The sequence below is a fragment of the Osmerus eperlanus genome, chromosome 8 (genome assembly GCF_963692335.1).
Source record: "Osmerus eperlanus chromosome 8, fOsmEpe2.1, whole genome shotgun sequence".
Classification (NCBI taxonomy): Eukaryota; Metazoa; Chordata; class Actinopteri; order Osmeriformes; family Osmeridae; genus Osmerus; species Osmerus eperlanus.
The window spans coordinates 5,618,759-5,641,597 of NC_085025.1; the positions used below are offsets into that span (position 1 = coordinate 5,618,759).

The window sequence follows — 22,839 nt, forward strand, 5'->3', positions numbered from 1 at the left end:
AGAGGGCTGTGTTCCAGTCCTTCGACCTCGTCATTGTCGAGAGAAAACCGGATCTTTTCGAATGTGTCAAAAGCCACAGGCGCCCAGTTTGAGGGTAAAAGTGGAGCAGATGGTCCAGAGGATGTGTCTCCCTGATGGGCCAAGGTGTCATGATCATCCTTCTCTGGGTGTGAATAAAGAGCTGGTACCACAGCATCACCAGGGAACACAGGAGTTAAGAAGGAAATTTCCTCATTTTCAATCACAAGTGGCCCTATTTTGTCTCGGTAACCTGCGGACAGGTGTTCCCTGGCGGCCTTTTCTCCAGGTGTAGCTTCAACAGGTAGTGCTGGTGTAGACTTTCTCTCTGCCCAGTCGTTGATCCAAATACTTGTTAAGGTTTCTGTGATCTCTTGGTGTCCGTGGGGCGTACTGCCCTCTTGGGCTATCCTGCCAACCTCTAAATCCACTGACTTAACATGGAACTCAGTCTTAATCACTTTCCTTTCAGCTACATCTGTTGTCCTCCTGAACACAGCATGCTCAGATGGTGAAGGTGAACCAAGGCCTGCGTCCAGCAGGTCTGAGCTGGTAGGAACCTCACCAGCTGGAGTGGGTTCCTCACACAGGCGTCCGACTGTGTCCAAATATGCTTTAACTTCCTGTGTAGCATCGAACCCCTCCGTAGGCCCAGGTACACTGTTGCTAGGAGCCAGTTCTTGATGAGTGATCCCCTGGATGTTGGTGTCAGGTTCCACAGTGGTGGAACAATGGCGCTCCATAGTTGAATGACAAGTGTCTTGACTTTCAGATCCCCCCTGTTCTCCATTCAGTTCCTCTAAATGACCCGGCAGTGCAGAGGTAATATTCTCACATTGGACAGGCTCAGACAACCTCGGCGAAGAATATTCCGGAAACGGATAGGATACAACAAAATCTCTTCTCTCTAAGAAGGATTCGACTCCTGATATCCAATCAAAATGACAGTGTTCCTCTTCTTCAGCCTCACTGTCGACATTAGAGGAAACTGTAGGAACAATTATAGAGGCAGGGTCCAGGTCTGTCGTGTCTCCTCCTTCAGCTGGCTCTTGACTTGAGAACAGTTTCTCTGTTGCGTGCTGATCATCCAGTTTGCTCTGAGTTTCAATTGTCCTCTCACAGACAGAAAAATCCCATGTCACATTGTGGAGATGATCATTCATAAGGCCCTCATTGATCTCAGCCCCGTTACTGTCTGAATCACTGTCTAATTCACCATCATCAGTCACAACAGAGCGGTCCTCACATGCAACTGTCTCAGCTGTTGGGGTATTATTCTCATTAATGTAATGGCTGTAAACATGGGCTTCTGTTTCTCCATTACAGATACTTGCATTTGCTTCCACATCTCTCTCCCCTCTGACTACACTTTCATTTTTCTCTCCAGCTTCTGAATACCTCCCACAAGAGCTTAATTTGGAGCTGGATGATTCACAGTCTCTACAATCACTAGGTGAAATGCAATTCCCTGCCTTACTCTCATTGCAGACATTTTGACAGAATCCCACCTCATTCTCATTTAGATTATTCTCTCTACCTTCCAGAAACACTTTGGTCCCACTGTAAGCGGCAACATCCTCAAACACATTTTCACGAGCAGAGCCTGGTAGAGTATCAGGTCCACCCTCTGCTGAGCTGCAGGTTGTGAGTGGGATTGGACTGTCTTCACTCTGCTCTGAGGGTGCAAAGTCATTTGCAGAGGGGTTACCGGCTAAAGTGCATTCGAGTGATTTCCCAGGATGACAGAACTCATGACTCGGGGTGGCGTCACTTACTGAGTCATCAGAGATGTGACACTCTGGTGATGTATCCTCTGCAACATCCTCCACAATGTGAAACATTTTTCTTTCACCGATAAGAGGAATTTGCCTGTCTTTTTCCTGTAGCGGGTCACCTTCTGTACTGTTAAAACAGATTGCATGGGTTCCAGCACTTGGCTGAGACTCTTCATTTCTCTTTGAAGTTGCTTCAGTGTGTTCTTCATGCTGATAGCCTGTGTGTCTGACATATTCATGGTCAGCTTCAACGCACTTTGTTTGGAAAGTCATCGGTTTGGGAAATTCAAAACTGATTTGATCAGTTTTGTTGTTTGTTATTGTGTAATCTGTCCTTGGCCGTTTGGGCGATAACAAGGCTTCACCTTGTTCCATTGCAGAGCAGCTGGGTCTATTTTGTATATTATCCATTTCCATTTCACTTTCATACACTAAACCTACAAAAACATATACACGGTTAACTGAACTATGTTTTAAAACTTGTTTCTGTGACACATGGATAGTTGTTATAAGCATAGTTTAGTGGTAATTCATAGGTAAAAGTGTGAGACTTTGACTTCTGCTGTTAAATTCAGTTATGTGTTTTGCAATGAATTCTGTATAAACTGTAATAGTTTTGTTATCTTGTAACAGTTTACTCTCTCCTATCCCTGTACCAACTTAACTGGCAGCAACAATCTAAACTTCATAACATTTAGCTCGATCCACCCAAGCACCTGTTCATCCCAGTTGTCTAGTAACTCACCTTTCAGCTGAAGCAAATCCCACACATTAAAGGAATCCAAAGGTAGGATACACCTTCAAACGAAAACACATGATTTGTAATAGTGGTGTTAACTGAATTTCTACACGTTAATCCAGATAGGGCCACAGTTAGGTGGACACGTAGAACACGTAGAACAAGCTAAGCTAGCTAGACTAATGCACGAGTAGCCTAGGCTGATACCTGAAACACGTCAGCACTAATTGCGGAGCTCCAGAAATCACACTATTACATCCAATCAAGTTATTCTTAATGGCACTTATTTTATGACTTACCATATAGGCCCAGATTTGGATTTAGATAATTCTCACAAGTTTCAAACTAGCCAGCTACGTAGTTTATTGTAGGCCTAGACATACAGCTTGAACTGATGCCAGCTCGTTGCCAGAATCGACACTGAAGTGTGGCGCGAAATAGTGATCCACGCGCACTCATTTATGTGGTCAAAATCAGTAATTACGAATTGGACAATGTGCTGGTTTTAAACTTTACAGGTGACAGGACTTAATAGATTCAATATGCTACTATTGAAATTAGGCTAACAATGAGCCTAGACAGGTCTCCCTACATTGGGCATCATCAGCTAATGCTTTATAGCCTATAGCTGGCCAAATCAATGAAAATCAATCAAATAAGAATTAGGAATTCGCGACTTTACCCCTCAATATGTTACAACTTAATTTAATTGTTGACTTGGCCATGTCACTTATCCAGTATCTCAATAAATGTTTGCTAATACAAAAGTGCAAAGGCGGCGTAGCCATATTCTCTGTATAGACGTAGGATATATTGCGCAAACTCGAAAGGCACTACCACGCCAAAACAGTAGCCTAGCTATTGTTGTGCGTCCACTAACCGCTGAGAGACGGAGAGGGGTGGTGATGCACACTGACTGACGCTGCCCTTGTATCTTCAACAGCGTGCGTGGACGGTCGTCCTTGCAGCCTCTTCGGAACTGCATCAGTGTATTTCGACGAGGCTAATTTCTTCTCGAAAAAAACTCGACAAAGTGGTCTCTAGAAGAGGACGTCTTTTCCCGCTGATAAGCACCCCACAAAGACACAAAACCTCCTTTAACTTCCAACTCCTGCAAGGTAGGATTCTTTCTTTGTGACTCTTTCAGATATAAACCATATACAGTCTACCTGGTTACATTTTGATTATTAACCCAGTTACAAACCACTGGGCCAAATAAAGAAAGTAAAATAGTTAAAGGATCATTGTTCGTTTACCCTCATATTATGACAATATTATTAGAGGTTTATCAGCTGGAGAACAAGGTAATAAGATAATCAATGTATTTTGTTATGCATCCTGGTATTTTAATGCAGGATGCATGGCTGTAATAACTGGTCGTTTAAAGAGGCGCAACTGTTCCACCGGCACATTTTCAGAAACAAAAGTAGGCTTTTACGAAAACGAACAAGAAATACTTTGAGAAGATATCAGACTTGTGAGAAGTGTTTTATTATATAAGCAGTCCATAGTAATTGTCGCGAGTCTGTCTATTTCATATTGCAGATGTGATGTGGCATTTCCTCGTGCAGCTTTCCACTGTTGTGGTGCTGATGTAGTGCTACTGCCGTCTCGCGCAAGCATGTCGGTATGCGCTCGCACTGCACGCATGGAACCATTTGTGTGGTGATGTCAATTTAGGAAACATTTGAAATATTAGGATTTTGCGGGAATTCTAAAACAATCACCTAGAGTTGAGTATAAAAATATATTTTTGAATACCACTGTTTCGTGTTTTGCTGCGTGCATAAGAGCCTTTCTTTAGGGTTAGACTAGACATAAACTAGACACTATCACACAATCCAGGCCCTTTCTGGATACATCCCCAGATTACAATGGTCCTGAGAGAGCTTGATAACAGTTCATTACATCATGACATTTTATGTAATCAGAAGTCATTTATAAACATGTAGGCTATTATTGTATTAAATGGTTTGTGCTGGGCAGGGGGTTGGCTCTCAAGGTCATTCCCTATTGGAAATTAAAGGAAAAGGAACATGCTGAACTTACGTAATACGTCCAACCAGCAGAAAGCGATGCTTTATGTTCAACAAGGCTAATAGGATTATATGTACATGTTTTCTTCATGTATGAGGCAACAATATTAAGAAATGTCAACAGTGAAGGCTCTAGGGATCATTTAGATTATGTTGTTTTTTAACAAAATACTGTCTTAGGTTTCAAGTCATCATGCCTCTCTGCAGTAGGACTGCAGTCGGACTCAAATGTGACAGCCATATTATCTTGGTCTCAGAAGCCTAAATGAGCTGGTCAATATTAGCATGGATCGCCTGAAAATTAGTGTTAAATAGCTGGTCATAGGGGCTGCAACACTAATGCAGAACATAATGGTCCGAAACTGGCTTGTTTCTTTGTCCCCTACTCTTTTCTTACCAACATTTCTGTTCTCTCCATTCAGAGTGTATATACATTACTCTCTGAATCTGGAATAGACTGTAACCTCCAGTAGTGGTGCTGCAGATACAGTATCAACAGATACAGTATCGTTAACGTAGTCCGACCACAGCTCTTGGCAGTGGTGCTGTGTTTGAGATAGCTGTTGTTGTAAGTAAGTAAGACTTTATTTATATAGCACATTTCATACAAGAATTGCAGCTCAAGGTGCTTTACATAAAATCAATAAAAACAATAATACAAGTGATAAACAATTCAAACAAAAATAAAAATCCCAATAAGATCTCTGTTCAAGAGAGAAACCAACTTTAAACATGCATCTTAAAAGTAACAATAATATAATTTATAAAAGTAGGAAAACCCTTTTGAGATAAAATTACTTAAATGCTTCGGTAAAAAGGTAGGTTTTAAGTTGTGAGAAGTTCGTTCAATTTTTACTGGAAAGGAGGTGAGGTGAGTGAAACTCTTACCCTTATGGTCCTATGTTCAGCCCCCACCCTCACCCTCCCACACACTGTCTGGTGACTGTGAGACTCACATTATGGGACATATCACCTGCCGTAGTCTTAAGGCCTGCTTCATTGTGAGTGACGGCGACTGTTGTGACAGAGCAGAGGAACCAACTTGCTGTGTCAGAATGCAGTGCTTGGTACGACAGACACAGCCTTTTTCCTCGCTCTTGTTTGTCACACCACACAGAGCTCTGTGTCTGTGTTGTCACGATACAGATGGGTCAGAGGGATGGAGGAGGCCCATCTTCAGAGCATGGGCACAGAGGCGTTTGCTCGGACAATCAAACTTGAGACGAAAAACACTGAGAGGAAAAAGGTTCTTTTTAAGAAATTATAGATTTCAAACTGGTTATGTGTCAGGGCCACTTTACAGAGATTACAGTTTACGAGAATCATTTTGACTCATGAATTCTGTTATCCTCTTTGATCCAGCTTCAACAACACACCTCCTTAAAAAAGGACAAAAACATTTACAAGAGAGACCATTGGACTGTTGGACATTGTAAGCTGCTTCCTGTGGCACATTGAGAGCCATGTATCAGAATCAAGCAGGTCAGGGGGAAGTTGTTCGAAAGCCACTACAATTGTAACAAAGGTTTGACATCAGTCTTGTTTTGTCACCGTGGGGTGCCTGGGATTGCAAACTGTGCAGTCACACCCTGCGGACTAAGCCGTTTATACTGAGGTCCAATCTCCAAGGATAGATGTATGGCTGCCTCTGCAGTCCATACATCAGAGGAGCTGACATCCACACAGTGTATCTGGCCATCTGAGAAGCCTGGACGACGTCCAGGTGCTGGTGATCCACCACTGTTACACAGTCCAGTGGCTGGTGCTTAGTATTCATGGCTTGGTCATGGGGTGTGTAAATCTCTGTCTGTCTGGTCATAGAATGGGTTTCCTAAGCCGTGAAATGGATTGAAATCATCGTCTGGATTTGGAGTGTTATTGGTGTATGTGTTGGAAGAATAATTGCTTAACCCTCGGCAGAGGCAAAATGAAAATGCATCTAATTAAAACATTAGCAATTCATCAACCAGAGAATTCACTTTGTGATAATGCTGATTGAAATAATGAAATTTACCTTGAAGCTGATTATTTGTTTGCTGCAGCTGAAACAATCAAACTAATGGAAATGACCCCTCGAATTGTTTTGTGCAAGCATACATTTCATGTCCGTTTCCATATACGTAATATATGGAACCATTGCACATAAAAATACAAAAATTATCTGCAAAATGAATCTCTTTCCTCAAGTTCTTGTAATCAGATCTTTTCATGACTCAAAGAACAACCGTGAACAGGACGTCTTTTCTAAAAGTCACATCTGTTTTGGATCTGGCTTTTGGATCTGTTGGCCTTTGGGTAATTATGCTAATGACAGGCTGCCTAATGAACTAATCTTGCTGCCAGAGAACAGTGGTTACAGAGAGCAGGGGCGGGTGTGTGTGTGTGTTGGCGGGGCTGTCTGGGGTGTGGGGATGGGGGTTGGGAGGTGTGTGTGTGTTTGCGGCTCTGTGTGAGGATGGCGGTGGGAGGTGTGTGTGTGCTAAACAGCTGCAGGGTGTTGAAAAAGGAACAAACAGGAGAGAATGGCACATAAGAAACAGCACTTGTTTCTCATGTATTCATTCTCGTATGATCGTATTTATAGAATCGCAGACAGGAGGGGTTAACGTTTTCCTGTGGGACTTGGGTGTTTGTTTGTTGTTCAGTGATTGTGTAGGAGCAGTGCGAAAGTACAGTACGGCCTATTTTATGTGCAGGATAAAAGCTTGTCATAAAACAACATCGTCTAGAGCTGTGCGTCAACTTCTCAAGAACGTTCTCCCTTTCAAGGCCAGATGTCTGAATACCAACCTCCAGTTGAGACACTGTGCGATTCTCTCTTTAAAGAGAGTCTGCCACGGTAAGACTTTGCAATAGTCTGAAATGCTTGTGTCAATGTCGGTCTCTCTCTTCCAGACGAAATGGGGAAACAGAACAGCAAGCTGACCCCTGAAGCCATGGAGGATCTGGTGAAGAGCACAGAGTTCAATGAGCACGAGCTGAAACAGTGGTACAAAGGCTTTCTCAAGGACTGCCCCACTGGCAGACTCAACTTGGACGAGTTCCAGCAGCTCTATGTCAAGGTAGGTACGCTCCACTGACCCAGCCTCCCTCTCTCTGCCAAGCTCACTACACACTCTGTCAGTAGCTATATCAATAGGTCACCGGTTCAAATCCCTACCCCCTCCCTGTAAGTCGCTTTGGATAAAAACGTCTGCTAAATGAATACATTATTACTATTGGTAACATTATGTTTCCCCATAGCTAGATAGACAGTTTTGTTCAGTTGAGTAGAACAGCAGGCTTGACAACCGGGCTTTTGCAGAATTTTGCTATTTAGGGATATTGTTCAATATATCTATATTTTTTTTACTGTTTCATTGTGAATCAGTTTTTAAGTCAAAACAGTGCTAATAATTGATGATCTAATCTTGATCATCCTTTTTTGAGTGAACGGGTGCCTTGAGGTCTTACTCTAAGGACGACTTTGCGTGACACAAAGATTTTGACCGTTACGAAGTGTGTCAGTGTTGTGACAAGTCAATAAATAGCCACTTATCAGTTGCTGAGTCCTCTCCCAAGAGAATGCAACAGCAGGGGAGCTGTTATGTAAGACTGGCTAAAAGGTTTTGGGGCATCCTAATGAATGTCACATGAGCTACGCTGAGCTGCAGTGTAGTCTCAAAATACTAGATTCAGAATCCAGGCATAAATATTTAAATATCCGTACAGTACTTTTCAGACGCTCCATTTTGACGCGGCCAATACAGTGCAAATCGGGGTGAAAAATCAGTTTTGTTCTGAGCTGGCTTCTAAAGGGGTCTTATTGGCTGGTGCTGGGGGCTTAACCCAGTTATGTGGAAATCCTATTGTGTATCCCAGCAACAGAATATAACTGATATGGTTTTATCCACAGGCTCTGATTGTGAGCGTATAGATGACCTCGCATTAGCAGGACAGATTGTTCCTGTGAAAATGCGCCTGTGTGTGTGAGTGTGAGTGTGTGTGTGTGTGTGAATGCTACATGATGAGAGGCAGAGGAACGAGTGGGTGCTTTCTAACATGTGTACCATGTGTGTGTGTGTATATAAGTGTGTGTGTGTATGTGTGAACCTCAACTAGCTGAGCTCATACAGTACAGAGGGAGGAGAGACAGATATTAATGTTTCTGTATCTTCAGATGTGAGTGAAGGCTGCCTCACACATTAAATATGGTTAGAAACAGTGTGTGTGTGTGTTTGTTTGTGTGCATGTATTGTGTACACGTGAGTATGTGTGCCCAAGCATGTGTGTGAGTGCATGAACATTGTGTTCCTTTCACTTGTTCAGTGACCGCAAAGTGGGGGATGGAGGAATGGGTAGGGGTAAAGGGATGGGTAGAGGGATGTATATAGATAGAGGAATGGGTAGATGGATAGATGGACAGATGGATGGGTAGAATAACACACCTTTGGTTGTTCCAAACACCCTCCATTTGTCCAGGTGACACTTTTCTCATTTGGCAGGATGCAGGATATTCTGCCTCAGTCCCAGTAGTGAAAGTATGTTCAAATAAGGGAATGACAGATAACCGTTCATTATTCATATCTGGTTTTTCATCTCACAGCTTTTGAAGACGCAGCCATCCTTCAGGCCTTGAGAGAAGACAAGTCCTCACTGAGGAGTGCTGGAAGATAGCAGTTTGTCTTCAAGGGGGCATCTCTTTGGTTTTGATTTTGGCTGTTGTGATGCAGTGGTATATTTAGACGTACTTTGTTAGCTCTCCGACCGCCATGCGTTCCAATGATTTCCTGTGATAGTTTTCCAGACGAAACCCCTTCTAGTCGATCAGTTGTATGGATTGGCCGCGAGCACAGTGAGCTGCAAAACTTGTTTGTTTTTCAAGCAAGCTAATGACAGCCAATACAATAGAGTGGACGAGATGAGAAACAAGAATCAAACGCTGTATTGTTAGTGTCAGTTAGGTAACTAGTCTGACAGATGATGTTTAGCCCTGCTGTGATGAGCAAGCAGTGTTTCTCTGTCAGTGATAGAAGGCAGTATAATGGACACAGCTATGGTTTCTGCTGAATTCAGCAGCTTCCAGCAGCAGATCATTTTGTAATTGGCCTTGAAGGAGACTGATGAGGGGTAGACTATTTGGTTTTATGATGGTTAACAATGTTTTATTTGGAGCTGTTTTTCATTGTGGGATGGAGGATTGATTCAGTTTGATAATGATGGTCACAATGAAGGCTGAGGGGATGAGGGTGATGATGAGGGTGAGGATGACGTGCTTTCCTTCTCACCTCACCGTGGAAATATTCCAATGCGTAGAACACCTGAACACATCCACGCTGCTAAACCGTCTCTACCCACGCGTCTCTGTGTTGCTGAAAGACGTGTTGTGCAGTAGACATCAGTGTGTTGGCAGCTGGCCTTGGCTCCTTCTAAATGGAAGCTTTGTGGTGACATCACCCACACAACAGCCGACCAACTCCTTGGGGTTTCAGTACAGTAGCCTATCACACTGATGGGAATCTTCACACACTCTGATTCTGCACTAGCCGCCCGCCGCACCGATCACAAACTGACACACACTCCAGAGCGCTAGACCGAACACACACTGAACACACACCCCAGCAACACACTGAGCTGACCTGGATAGATGGGATAGATCTGGTACGATGATTCTCGTTTTCATGGCTATAGGGCATCAGTGGAGAAGTGGAGAGGTGTCTGTGTGTGTACGTGTGTGTGTACATGTGTGTGTTGTGTGTGTGTGTGTCTAGGTGCTAGAGTGACACTGCTGGACAAACATTATCCAGTTGACGTGTGTTCAACGTGTGACAATATGTTGTGGCATATTTTGCACTTTGGCATTCAGCAACAGACGTGAGTGTTTGTATGTGTGTGTGTGTCTGTGTATTTGTGGAGGCCAGGGCCATGTGCAAAGCAATCTGGTTTGCACCCTGTTGCTCCCATAATGGCATATATATAACTAGTACCTTGCCCCCCCTCTCCCTCTCCCTCTCTCTCTCTCTCTCTCTCTCCCTCTCTCTCTCTCTCTCTCTCTCTCTCTCTCTCTCTCTCTCTCTCTCTCTCTCTCTCTCTCTCTCTCTCTCTCTCTCTCTCTCTCTCTCACTCTCTCTCTGTATCTCCCTGTCTCTATCTCATAATTATGGCATACAGCAGCACTCTAAAAATAGTGTCTTGTCATCTTCAGAGGCTCCCCACACTGTCACAACACAGGAGAAGCAACCGAAAAACACTCCTGTGTTGTTCAGTTCAACCGTCTGGGTTCATCGCTTGCTTCACATTGCCCTGAACCCCACTGCAAGTGTGAGGCGCAAGTTCAGAGGAAGTCTACAGAGTAAAAGTACAGAGACATCATCAAATATTAGTATTGTTATTAAGTGTTACTTCGAGATGGTCAGTATGTCTTCTTCTACATACATGAGGAGATGGTAGAAATAGTAGAAATTAGCCCCACTATGGGGGGGCTCATTTCTGAAGCTAGCATGGAATTAGTCAGTCACAATTAAATCATTAAAAAGGCGAGTTATTCAAAACCTCAAAAATTCATTTTCCTTGTATTGCAAATGCATCTGCACCAACTTCAGTCAAATAGGTGAACTCGTCATAATTCGTTTTACATAGAAGTGGATGGATTTGAAATAATGGAGGCTTCTGCTCTTGTTGCTGTCCTTTCCTTCACTCACCTCTCCATACAGCCTCACCTAGCGATGTGCGTAACTGCCTAATTAACTAATGCTGGGAAGGTAGATATACCGGTACGTCCGTCCTGCTTTGAACATATTGGCAGGAGAGCCATCTCCGGCTCATCAGAAAAAGCTTGTGGAATAACTTGGTTCCCCGGCACCCCCCTAATTTAATTAAAGTATCTATCCGTTAAACGCAACCTGCAGTTGTGCCGCTGCTTAGCAAAGAGCAACTCAATGTCACTACAAGGTTGTCGTTTTTCAAAGGACATAAATCGGTCTTCCGCATCAATAGGGGGCCATCTCATTCCTAGCCGATAGCTCTTTGGAGTTAACCTTTATTAGATTATGACTCAGAGTAGATAGTGCTGCCGAGGCTTCTCTCTCTCTCTCTCTCTCTCTCTCTCTCTCTCTCTCTCTCTCTCTCTCTCTCTCTCTCTCTCTCTTCTCTCTCTCTCTCTCTTTCCCTCTCCTTTCCCTCTCCCTATCTCTCTCCTTCTCTGTCTCTCTCTCTCTCCCTCTCTTTCTCTCTCTCCCTCTCTCTCTCTCCCTCTATCTCTCTTCCTTTCTCCCTCTCTCTCTCTCTCTCTCTCTCTCTCTCTCTCTCTCTCTCTCTCTCTCTCTCTCTCTCTCTCTCCCACTCTCTCCCTCTTTCTCTCTCGGTGTCCCCTCCCCCTTCCCCCTCCTTTCTCTCGCTCCCTCTCTTTCTCCCCCCCTGGTTATTACTAATAGATGTGTGTTTCCTCTGATAGGAGAGGGGAACAGTAAGTCTAAATGATCAGCCTCCCCTAGACATTCAGTGTTGGAAATGCCCCCTAGGAACAGGCTCTCAAGGAACAAACTACAAAACTGTTAATGTTGCAACACAAGAAGATTCTTGCTTTGGGCCATGAATGTTATCAGCTGATGTTTCACATCTGTGAGACTACTGGAGATGGGAATATGGCTAGATAATACAGTGTTGTTGGGGCTGGAGATGCAGAGGAGGGATCAAACCAGCCTTGGAGGGTGGGAGTTGTTGAAACCAGTGGTCAGAGCTTGGACTGGAGCTACTGAAGCTTTGGCTGTGTGGTTCAGGGAGGGATTTTCTATGAAGGTTAAGGGCTTTTGATGTTTAGTATATTTCATCAAACATTAGACTGTCAAAAACTGTTGGATTGCACACAGTGGAGAACCTTCTAGAAAAGGATTTCCACCTTCAGAGTTTTATGATTCAGCTTTATTTGACATTTGCTGTGTCCAGAGATTAGCACTGGGATTGAATCAATCAAAACGAATACCCAGAATGGTTCTATACTTTAAACTCTCCTGAGGATTGGTAGGTATACTGTGTAACCTTTCATATTTCAGCCTGTAAAATATTTCTATTTAGCTATTCATTTTATTACCTGTCAAAGTGTGTTTAGCTATGGCCACTTGAGACATGCTAGAAAAGCATTTATATAACTGAGTCTGGGGTGGTAGTGAGGGAGAGCGGGGGTAGTGCCAGGCAGGCACAATCACCCTCAGGCAGACTGCCCATCTAATTCAATCATTGGGTAAAAGGGCAACATACGCATTGCCCTGGCGAGAGAGAGATAGAGAAAGAGAGGAAGAAAGAGAGAGAGACACTGTGCTTCTGTCAACAGAAGCACATTGTAGGGTTTTAACAAAAATTGGAAACACCAGGCAATACTGGGAGGAACCAACATCCTTAACACTTATGCATGGAAGGTTTTTTTGTTTCTCTTATGGAAAAGCTGTTGACGAACGAAGGGATCTTAGGGGGGACTGAAGATACATGCAGACACACACATACACTCCTGCATAAGCCATTACCATTACTGCTCTTCCATAAGAAGGCTACGATAGATGCTGTTGGCTGAGGTGTGAAAAAGAGCTCTGGGGAAGCCCTCAGGTACCCGTAAACCAGTCACACAGCTAGCCACAGACAAAGAGCTAGCCAGCCTGCCAGCCAGCCAGCCACAAAGCCAGTCAGACCAAACAACCAACCAGCCAGCAAACCAGTCACACAGCTAGCCAGCTAGCCACACAGCTAGCCAGCCAGCCAGTCCTCTAACCAACCAGTCAGAAAGCCAATCAGCCAGACTGTCTGCCAGTCAGCCAGCCAGTCAGTCAGTCAGACAGTAAGTCCACAGTTGTGCCGCTAAATCAGAGCCTATCATGGCTTGCTGGTCACTGTTCTTCAAATCACCTCTCAATACTGCCCTCTATTGGCAGGGAGATTAGATCTACAATCAATTTCAAGTTTGCCATTTGTAACAAGGAGCGGTACATTGAATTTCTTAGATAGAGATATCACTCACTTTTCTCCATTCCACTGGAAATCCTCCATTTCTGTAGAAGTATATTCCTCATCTGGAATGTTTCCAATAATCAACTACCCCTTCATCCAAAGTGTCTAAAGCAGGGGCGTAGCCATGGGTAGGCCTGGGTAGGCACGGGCCTACCCAATTTGTTCTAAGGCCTACCCAAAGACGAAAATATCTCAGAAAAATTATGCACCGAGTGCACATCGCAAAGTAAATAAGTTAAAAAAAAACTGAAAAGATGCCTATCCATATTTTTCTAGGCCTACCCAAAAATATTTTTCTGGCTACGCCCCTGGTCTAAAGTAGGCTGTGTATGTGTGTGTGTGTGTGAGGACTGCTTTACTCTCTGCCTGTAGCCATAAGCTGTAGAAGCAGTGGGCCTACTGTAAGCCGTTTATTTTGACATTAGGCGATGCATGTCGCTTGAACACTTCTAAGGGTAATTACAGAATGATTTAAAAATGCAATTTGCTGCTGAGATGAATGGCTAGAGACATATTGCGTGTGTGTGCGCGTGTGTATGTGTGTGCCTTTGTATTTTATAACCCTGTTAGTGCTAGTCGAACATTGTGCTGGCTGGCAGCTTGCTCTCTGCCTTGCATGTCTCTGAGACTTCACATACAGATCACAGGGCTCTCTTTCTTTCGGTCTCTCTCTGTCTCTCTTTCAGTCTCTCTCAGTCTCTCTGTCCATCCCCCCTCTCTTTCTCAGCTTCACTCTCCCTGTCTGAGTGCCCGCTTGGCCACCCTGACTTGAAACAAACAAGTGATGGATCACGCATGTGCTCTCTCAGTCTTTTCTTCTCTCTGCTTGATGAGCTAGTGTCTGAGGAGCAAGCCGTGGCAGTAGAAGGTAAATAGTTACTTGCACACGTAAGTCTAACCCCAACTCTTTCTCGTGTAGACATTTATGAGTCTCAAAATAGTCTGGCTGCATTTGGAGTTGGAAAGGTTGCAAAAACCAGAACGCCTCATTATTCATACATGAATGAGGTCACAGGGCTGCCGAGCACACAGAACAGCAGCAACCTCTTTCATTCTGGTCACGTTGCTGCTGCTTGTTCAGGGAGCTGGTTTATAAAACGTTCAGGCGTGTACAAAACAAATCGCTACCCAATTCAATGTCACACTACGATGAGGATATTTTCCATTGAGGCGTATTAGAGGCAGGAGATTTCTTTTCACATTTCCCATGTGGGGAAAGAGTTAGATGGGTAGTGATACAGTCTCTACCCTTCATACCAGTCATCTGGATGACATGGATTGACCTGGCAGTGTCATGGAAACAGCCGTGTCATGGCTGCTGGTTGAAACAACAACATTCACACGGTCGTGTCATATTGAACCATCCACACAGGCTGCTACACAGAGCAAGCCGATGTCGTGACCTATTCTGCGCCTTCATACAAAGTGGATGCAACAGTTTGGCACGTGGTGTGTGTGCATGTGTGAGGACGTTTGTGTGTGCGTTCAAGTATGCGTGTGTGTTTGTGCGAGTGTGTTTTTGAACGTCTGCGAGTGCGGAGCAGGAATTGTCTGTTGCTGTGAGTATTATCACTTTATCACTCAGAGCAGTGTTGGCCTATGCAGGGCGGGGCCGGTGGACAGATGCCATGGATGTCAGTGGGACTGCCTGGGAGAACACCAGGGACAGACCTGAACGTAGACTGTAAGGCCAATGAATACCTCTGCTTATTCGGTTACGCCCCCTCCAATTTATATTTGGATACTGATTATATTTTCATGGGTGCAATGTTCACAGCACCAAAGAACGATGATGGGTAAAAGTGAACAGCCATAAACACAGCACATCCAAGTGTCTCCGTATGGAGGGGTTCAGTGTACAACCCATTGTCTTGTTTGGGGAAACATTTCACTATATCACCATGTGACTGTTTAGGTTTAACAGCATACGATAGCTTTGATGAGTTTCCCTCTAGGACGTTGGTTATGGGCTGTGTTGTAAAGCTCTCTCTCTCTCTCTCTCTCTCTCTCTCTCTCTCTCTCTCTCTCTCTCTCTCTCTCTCTCTCTCTCTCTCTCTCTCTCTCTCTCTCTCTCTCTCTCTCTCTCTCTCTCTCTCTCTCTCTCTCTCTCTCTCTCTCTCTCTCTCTCTCTCTCTCTCTCTCTCTCTCTCTCTCTCTCTCTCTCTCTCTCTCTCTCTCTCTCTCTCTCTCTCTCTCTCTCTCTCTCTCTCTCTCTCTCTCTCTCTCTCTCTGTGTTCCTTCCACTTGCATAAGCCCACATCCAGAGACTGGTCTTCGACGTTGCTGTTATGATAGTGTGAAATGGCCTGCAATAAAAGTGTGTCTGCATAGTTTATGTGTCCACGGAGAGGTCCTGTGGCTCTCCCCCTCTGTTCCTCCTCCTTCGACTGGGTGAGCTAGCTGCTTGACGACTGATTACGAGGCCACTTAGCATTGGTGATTTGGGGCAGGGTCCTTATAGCCACCGGCTTCAGTCTATCTCCTTCTGTCTCTCTCTCATTCTCTCTCTTTTCTTTCCCTCCACTCTCTCCCCCTTTCTCTGCCTCTCCTTCTCTCTCCCCGTCTCTCTTATTCTTTCTCCCCTGTCTCTCTGTCATCCCCCCCCCTTCCTCCAGCGCTGCGCTCCTCTCTCTAACATCAGCATTCATCCTCCCAGCTGTGCCGGACTGAGCCAGCCTGGCCAGCTCAGCCCAGCTTGGTCTCCTCTGGGCGGGCACGACCGGAGACCAGCTGGCCTCCAGCCTGGTTCTGGCTCTGCTCGTCATATGCATCCACATTAAGATACAAATGTTCACCACCCTCCCCTGAAGTTTGAAACGTTTGTTGAATTCAAACATAAAAACCTCTTGTCATCTAACCATTAAGAGAGGAAACGGCAGCCGATGTCGTAAAGGCAATTTCTTTGTCAAGCAATAATCATGCATCGTAGAATATGACAGTTTTATATTCATGAGGAACCATGATGACTGTGCTCTTGTCTGGCTCCTCTTTTTAATGGATTTCCACATTTTCTGCACTTTTACTGACAGTATTATCTTCCTCCCTTCCACACACACAGGGGGATCAGATAACAGGAAAAAAGCTTGAAAAAAGGAATTTCACAGTCTCATGTCCCTGTCCCACTTTTCCTGTCGCCACTTTTACATAACAAAGTGTTTCATAACCTGCCAGATTGTCACAGAGGAGCAAGCAGGGGAAGAGCAGCAGTCTCTCTGCTCCTCTGCTCTGCACGGGCTCCATCCTGTCTTTCCTGCCTCATCCTTTGTCTCTCTCCCTCTTTTCAAATGTCACCCCTTTACTCCTCTGCTCTTCTCTTCTCCCCCCCCCCCCCCCCCTCCACACTGTGTACTTTTCGGTGACGAGGTAGTTCTTTCTCTTCATTCCCTCCTCTCCCCCCTTTCTCTATCCTTCTCTCCCTTCCTCTTCTCTTTCCCCCTCTCCCCCTGTCCAGAACTGTGTTGAGGTGCTAGGGCAGGGCCATATGGAGCAGCAGGGGGCCTCCCTGTGAGAGTCACTTTGCATTAGTGCATGCCGCCTCCCTGTGTGCCTCACTTCCTGGCATGGTCGCAGAGCGCTGGCCTGGCCCGTGGCTCTGCCACGTGCAAAATGAGTCTGGCTCTGTAAAAACAGATGGACTGGAAATGGTATGTTCTCCCTTTCATCATCACAGGCTTTTCTTTTCTCTGTGTCTCTGTCTTTCAATGTTTCAGTCTTTCTGCATTTCTCTTTTTCAGTCTCCTGTCTTTCACTCCCTCTCTCCATTCCTCTCTCTTTCTCTTCCTCTCTTCAGTCTGTCCATCTCCTAACCCTCCTCCCCCCACCCTGTAACTTCTAACTGCAGTCTGATCAGTTTGCCACTGCAGCAAAATGTGAAGGGAGGGTCTTTACTGCAGATGAACTGGATCAGTCTGAGTCCTCAGTCTTTAGAATTCCTCTCTCACCTAACACTTTCCAAACCTAGACAGAAGAGTATCAAGTATTCACTGATGTTACGCCTTTAGCCAAAGCACCCTACAGTACAGGGGGGATTTAGACCTGTAATCTTTGGATCTGTAGTCACATTCTCTAACCACTGAGCTATACCCTCATCCCTACATGTTTGCTGGGTACTTGGTTAGTGTCATTTCTTTGCACACCACAAAAGAAAGATACATTTTCTGGAACATTTCACACAGTACACTGCTTGCCTGTTTTTCTTGGAGAGCTCCAGCATCAGTTGAAACCCACACATGGCCGCAATTAGAACTGCAATTAATTATTTGGTGTTTGCGGGTTGTGTTCGCAATCTTGGGAGAGCAGACAAGGTTGCGTGTCAACCACCACCTTTACCCGGTCTATCAGGAAGGTCAAGTGGAAGGGTCACCTCTAATGAATCTCTCCGGTTTTCCTGGGGGCCCTGGATCTCCCAGCCAGATCACAGCTGCAGAAGGAGCACATCTCCTCTTGCTTCTGTCATTGGTTGCGTTCACTGCCTGGTTTGGGCCAATGAACTTGACCTCGTTTGTTGGAAAAAGACTGTTGGTTTATTCACTACTGGAAGATAAATCACCTATTTTTAGTAGTAAAGTGAGAGGAATCTGGTTTTTATATAGTATATAGTAACAGAATCTGAATTTATTAAAAAAAATTCTGTAGCAGGTTGTGCCACACGCTGCATTAAGTCTATGTGTCTCAGAATCCTGGTGGGCTTATGCTCTGCTTTACATAAAGGCATATCTTTTACTGTTATTTGAAGGTTGCCAGTTCGATTCCCGGTCATGCCAACTGACGTTGTGTCCTTGGGCAAGGCACTTCACCCTACTTGCCTCGGGGGAATGTCCCTGTACTTACTGTAAGTCGCTCTGGATAAGAGCGTCTGCTAAATGACTAAATGTAAATGTAAATGTTATTTGATCGATGGACTAGGTCATGTCTTCTGACGTCTATGAGTATTGTGGGTGGCTGTAAAGCAGTTGGATATGAGATTTACTAATGACATTAAGTGTATCAGGTTTGCTGTTGCCTAGTGTTGTGTGTGTTTGTTGCTGCTCTGAGCCCAGAGCGAGTGGGGTGAAGGGGGTGTATCCTCTTGAGTGGCCAAGCATGGTTAAATGGGTGGAAATGGCGCTCTGTGCGTTTCTGAGAGCTTAATCACGTTCCGCCTCCTTGACGTTCCCCCTGAAGAGGAATGAAGCTATCCACTTGCTGCTCCTCTCTCTCTCTCTCTCTCTCTCTCTCTCTCTCTCTCTCTCCTTCTCTGTCTCTCTCTCTGTCTCTCTCTCTCTCCCTCTCTCTTTCTCTCTATCCCTCTATCTCTCTCTCCCTCTATCTCTCTTCCTTTCTCCCTCTATCTCCCTTCCTTTCTCCCTCTCTCTCTCTCTCTCTCTCTCTCCTCACTCTTTCTCTGTCTCTCTTTTTCTCTCCCCCCAAAACTTCACACCCCTACACACACACAAACAGGTGCACATATAGCTCTTCCCTTTTTTAGACTACATGCACACACATTGCTACGACAGACACACTCCGCTCTCCTCTTACTGAGTCCACAGAGTACAAAGCTCTTGTCCGCATTGCAGCCCACTGCTGGATCCCTGCAGTGTTCAGCGATGTGGGCTGGTGTCACACACCATGAGTGCCAGACACATGGACCCTGGGATGTATACACACACAAACACACTTGCACGCACACACACACACACTCGCAGGAACTTGCACACACAAAATCCACCCACTCGCACACACTCAAAGGAAAAATCTCAGGCCTGGACTAGTTCACTTCATGCCTTTACCGTGACACAACCTTTAGACAGGGCGAATACTTATTTTTAAGTTACGCAATGTCTCTCTCACCCTCTCTCCTCAGTTTTTCCCCTACGGAGACGCCTCCAAGTTTGCCCAGCACGCCTTCAGAACCTTCGACAAGAACGGAGACGGGACCATCGACTTCAGAGAGTTCATCTGCGCCCTGTCCATCACCTCCAGGGGCAGCTTCGAGCAGAAGCTCAACTGGGCCTTCAACATGTACGACCTGGACGGGGACGGCAAAATCACACGAGTGGAGATGCTGGAGATCATCGAGGTACGGACTTAGAAGTTTGCTTGTTAGAGGTTTCGCAAAACAGCATCCCCTAACCAGTGATACGAACATATAGCCTTGTAATAATATAGGAATGAGAGAAAAGATATTTAACAACTCATCATTTTAAGCTTGTTCCATATGTAAGGGTACATCAGGGTACAACTGTCAGACAAATCCCCCAATGCTGTAGATTCACATGCATTTATCATGGAGAAATCATTTGAATCCTTCCAGCGCAAAGAAGGTTTCCAGTGCATGTGATAAACCCGACTAGTCTGAGGCGTTGTAATGTAACTGATCGTTGCTGTCTCGTGTGTGTGTGTGTGTGTCTGAAGGCCATCTACAAGATGGTGGGGACTGTGATCATGATGAAGATGAACGAGGATGGCCTGACACCCGAGCAGCGCGTTGACAAGATCTTCAGCAAGATGGATAAGAACAACGACGACCAGATATCCTTGGAGGAGTTCAAAGAGGCGGCCAAGAGCGACCCCTCCATCGTCCTGCTGCTCCAGTGTGACCTCCAGAAATAGGTGGCCTCTTCAAACGCCTGTATGGACTGCACAGAAGATTAATGTTCCATTCAGTTTGCAGCTATTTACACTGAAGAAAAATATATATGCTTGGACTACCTTTCAATGGATCCGCTTCTTGTGTTTGAAACACTTGTGTGCATGAGAATGTTATTTGCTATAATAAAAGATTTACACATAATTACATAGAGGACACACAGAAATACAGTACTTATAACTGAAATGAGGCACACACAAACGACCACACACACACAGACACATATACACAGACTGTCTTACTACAATTTCACACCATGCACAACTATATATAGATATATAAATATGAATATATATTTAAATTATTTAAATTCAACTGCCAAAATGTGAAGTGTGCAAAGTATTTTCCATAGTCTCATTCCATCGGAGCTTGCGCATCTGTGATGTGCTATGTTGAATTTACGCAACTATTTATTGTTCCAAGTTTGCTGATTGCTAGCTATATGTGTTTCATACATCGAGTAATGTCAACCAAACCAAATTCCTATGGTAACGTACCTATCTCTGCATAAACACTTATCCATTCTGATAAAAGATTAGATCTGGATGGATCAAGAGATGGACTAGCATTCATCAGAATTTTCCTTCCAAACGTGCTTGTACTGTTGGTTAATATAAATGTAGTTAATTTGCATGCCGTTTATTTATTTATTTTGTCTTAAAGGTAATCTCCTCGTTTTGCATCCTATAAGAATAACAAAGACAAAGAAATGCAGTCACGGTTAAAACAGTTAAAGACATAGAATAGGTAACTGAAAAGAAAAATTATACAACAGTAGGTTATACAAGTTTTGTCAAATGGGATGTAATTCTGTGATTTGGCAAAACTATTATTTTGACTGATGCACCTGTAGGTGTCATGTTTCTTTGTAGATAAAGGTTTATGTTGCTACAAAGTCCCTTTCGCACTCCGTAGTTCAGATATATTTTCAAGGAGGTAGATACTGAATATGGCACATAGACACTTAAAAAAATCTACTGAAAAAAGTATTCGGCCCCACAGATGAATAATACAGGAATAATCATGCAATGGTCAATTACAAATCAAACACATCATTGAATATAAAGGCATAATTTTACCTGGAGGTTTAGAGAGTGAGACATTTTGATAATTTCCACCCACTCACCTATTGAGAAAGTGCATGTTGTCCGACCTTTATTGCCCACTTAGTCATGGCTAAGTTAATTATGTCATTTATTCAATACAGCTACAGGTTGCTTATCAATGTGCTGAATTCAATGACGTTTCCACATGCCAGTGGTGTAAAGGATACATGGAATGAGGCCACTGCAACACTGTGTGAAACATTAATTGTTATGTCACTTTCTCTGTTCGTCTCTCAGTTAAAAGAATAAGTGTTGACCTGTGTCAAAGGAACAAGTGAATGCCATTCCTTATGAATTGTAACGATAACAACGCTTGAAGACATGTTTGGTATTTGGTAGGCTATACAGTTTTCCCCAAAGTGAACCTCGCTCCTCCTAACTAACTTTTTGTACTTTTTTATTACCCTCTCTCATATTGAAGCATACAGACTGTATAGAAGCTAGCTCTTCGCCCCCATACAGGTGCCACATCTTAGCTCATCGTCTTTCCCCAAGATAGGAAATAACCTATGATCCCACCGGTCTTGACTGGCGCCAAGGGCCTAGGTTTGTTTTCAAATGTGGGTGGAACAGCTTGTTTTTTTTTTACTGAGTATGCGGCCGTTAAATACAATTTCATACTAAAAAAGTGAGGGACAGATCTGCCGGTTTGAAGAAGTGGGTGGCATGTTTAACCCTTGTGTTATCTTCGGGTCATTCTGACCCATCAGTCATTGTGACCCACTGTCGTATTGCGACAAATTTACCTCATACAAAAACAAAGTGAAGCATTTTCTTTTAACTGTCGGGCTGTCTCAGACCCCCCACATTGCAATGGTTAAAAGAAAATTATTTTTATTTGTTTTTGTATTGGGTGAAATTGGGTAAACACAACGATGGTTCGTTGTGAACCTTTGGGTCATGTGACCCGAAGGCAGCACGAGGGTTAATGAAACCTACGCCTTGACTGGCACACATAAAACTTCTCTATATGCCAGTATGTTAAAGACTGCGGAATAGATACAGATTGTTTCCTACCTGCATAAATATTATACTGCAGTGTGGTAAAGACAACATTTCTTTTATGTGTATGTGTATCTGTGCATATTCTCTGATTCATGTTTATATTCCCAATACACTTAAATGCAAAGACCCAAACACAAAACCTTGTTTCCCTATATTATTCAGTTTCTAATCTGAATTTTACATAAACATATTTGCCCAGAAATGTTTATACCTAAATATGTATTATTATTGCAATTAGGATACCAAATGCAAGCACGGCAACTGTGTAAAATGATTATTTTGTACATGTAGCATGTATTGTGTCCCCAATTACATGGCTGCACTACTTCCTATTGTGTTGTGATTTAAACGAATAAAAGATTATATGGGCTGACGTCTCAAGTGTAAATTGGAGTCACGTAATCAAGGTGAGTTTATGTTAAAACAGAGCCGTTCTCTGCATGGAGTGGACATATGTATTTCCATGTCCTCTTCAAATACAGGTGCAGGCTGGTAGCTCCTCCCTTAGAGCTAATTGATGAACCTGACCATATAGGTAAATATTTTGAAGGCTGGA

The 22,839-nt window shown here is 44.0% G+C and overlaps 1 protein-coding gene across 1 annotated transcript; it reads left to right on the forward strand.

Moving 5' to 3' along the window:
* Positions 1-3,410: 3,410 nt before the first annotated feature.
* Positions 3,411-22,653, forward strand: vsnl1a (visinin-like 1a). The gene is made up of 5 exons (XM_062466901.1): positions 3,411-3,650; positions 7,464-7,630; positions 19,387-19,602; positions 19,938-21,946; positions 22,202-22,653. Exons 2-4 carry the CDS (start codon positions 7,469-7,471, stop codon positions 20,133-20,135), a joined length of 576 nt encoding a protein of 191 aa, XP_062322885.1. The 5' UTR covers positions 3,411-3,650; positions 7,464-7,468; the 3' UTR covers positions 20,136-21,946; positions 22,202-22,653.
* The last annotated feature ends 186 nt before the right edge of the window (positions 22,654-22,839 follow it).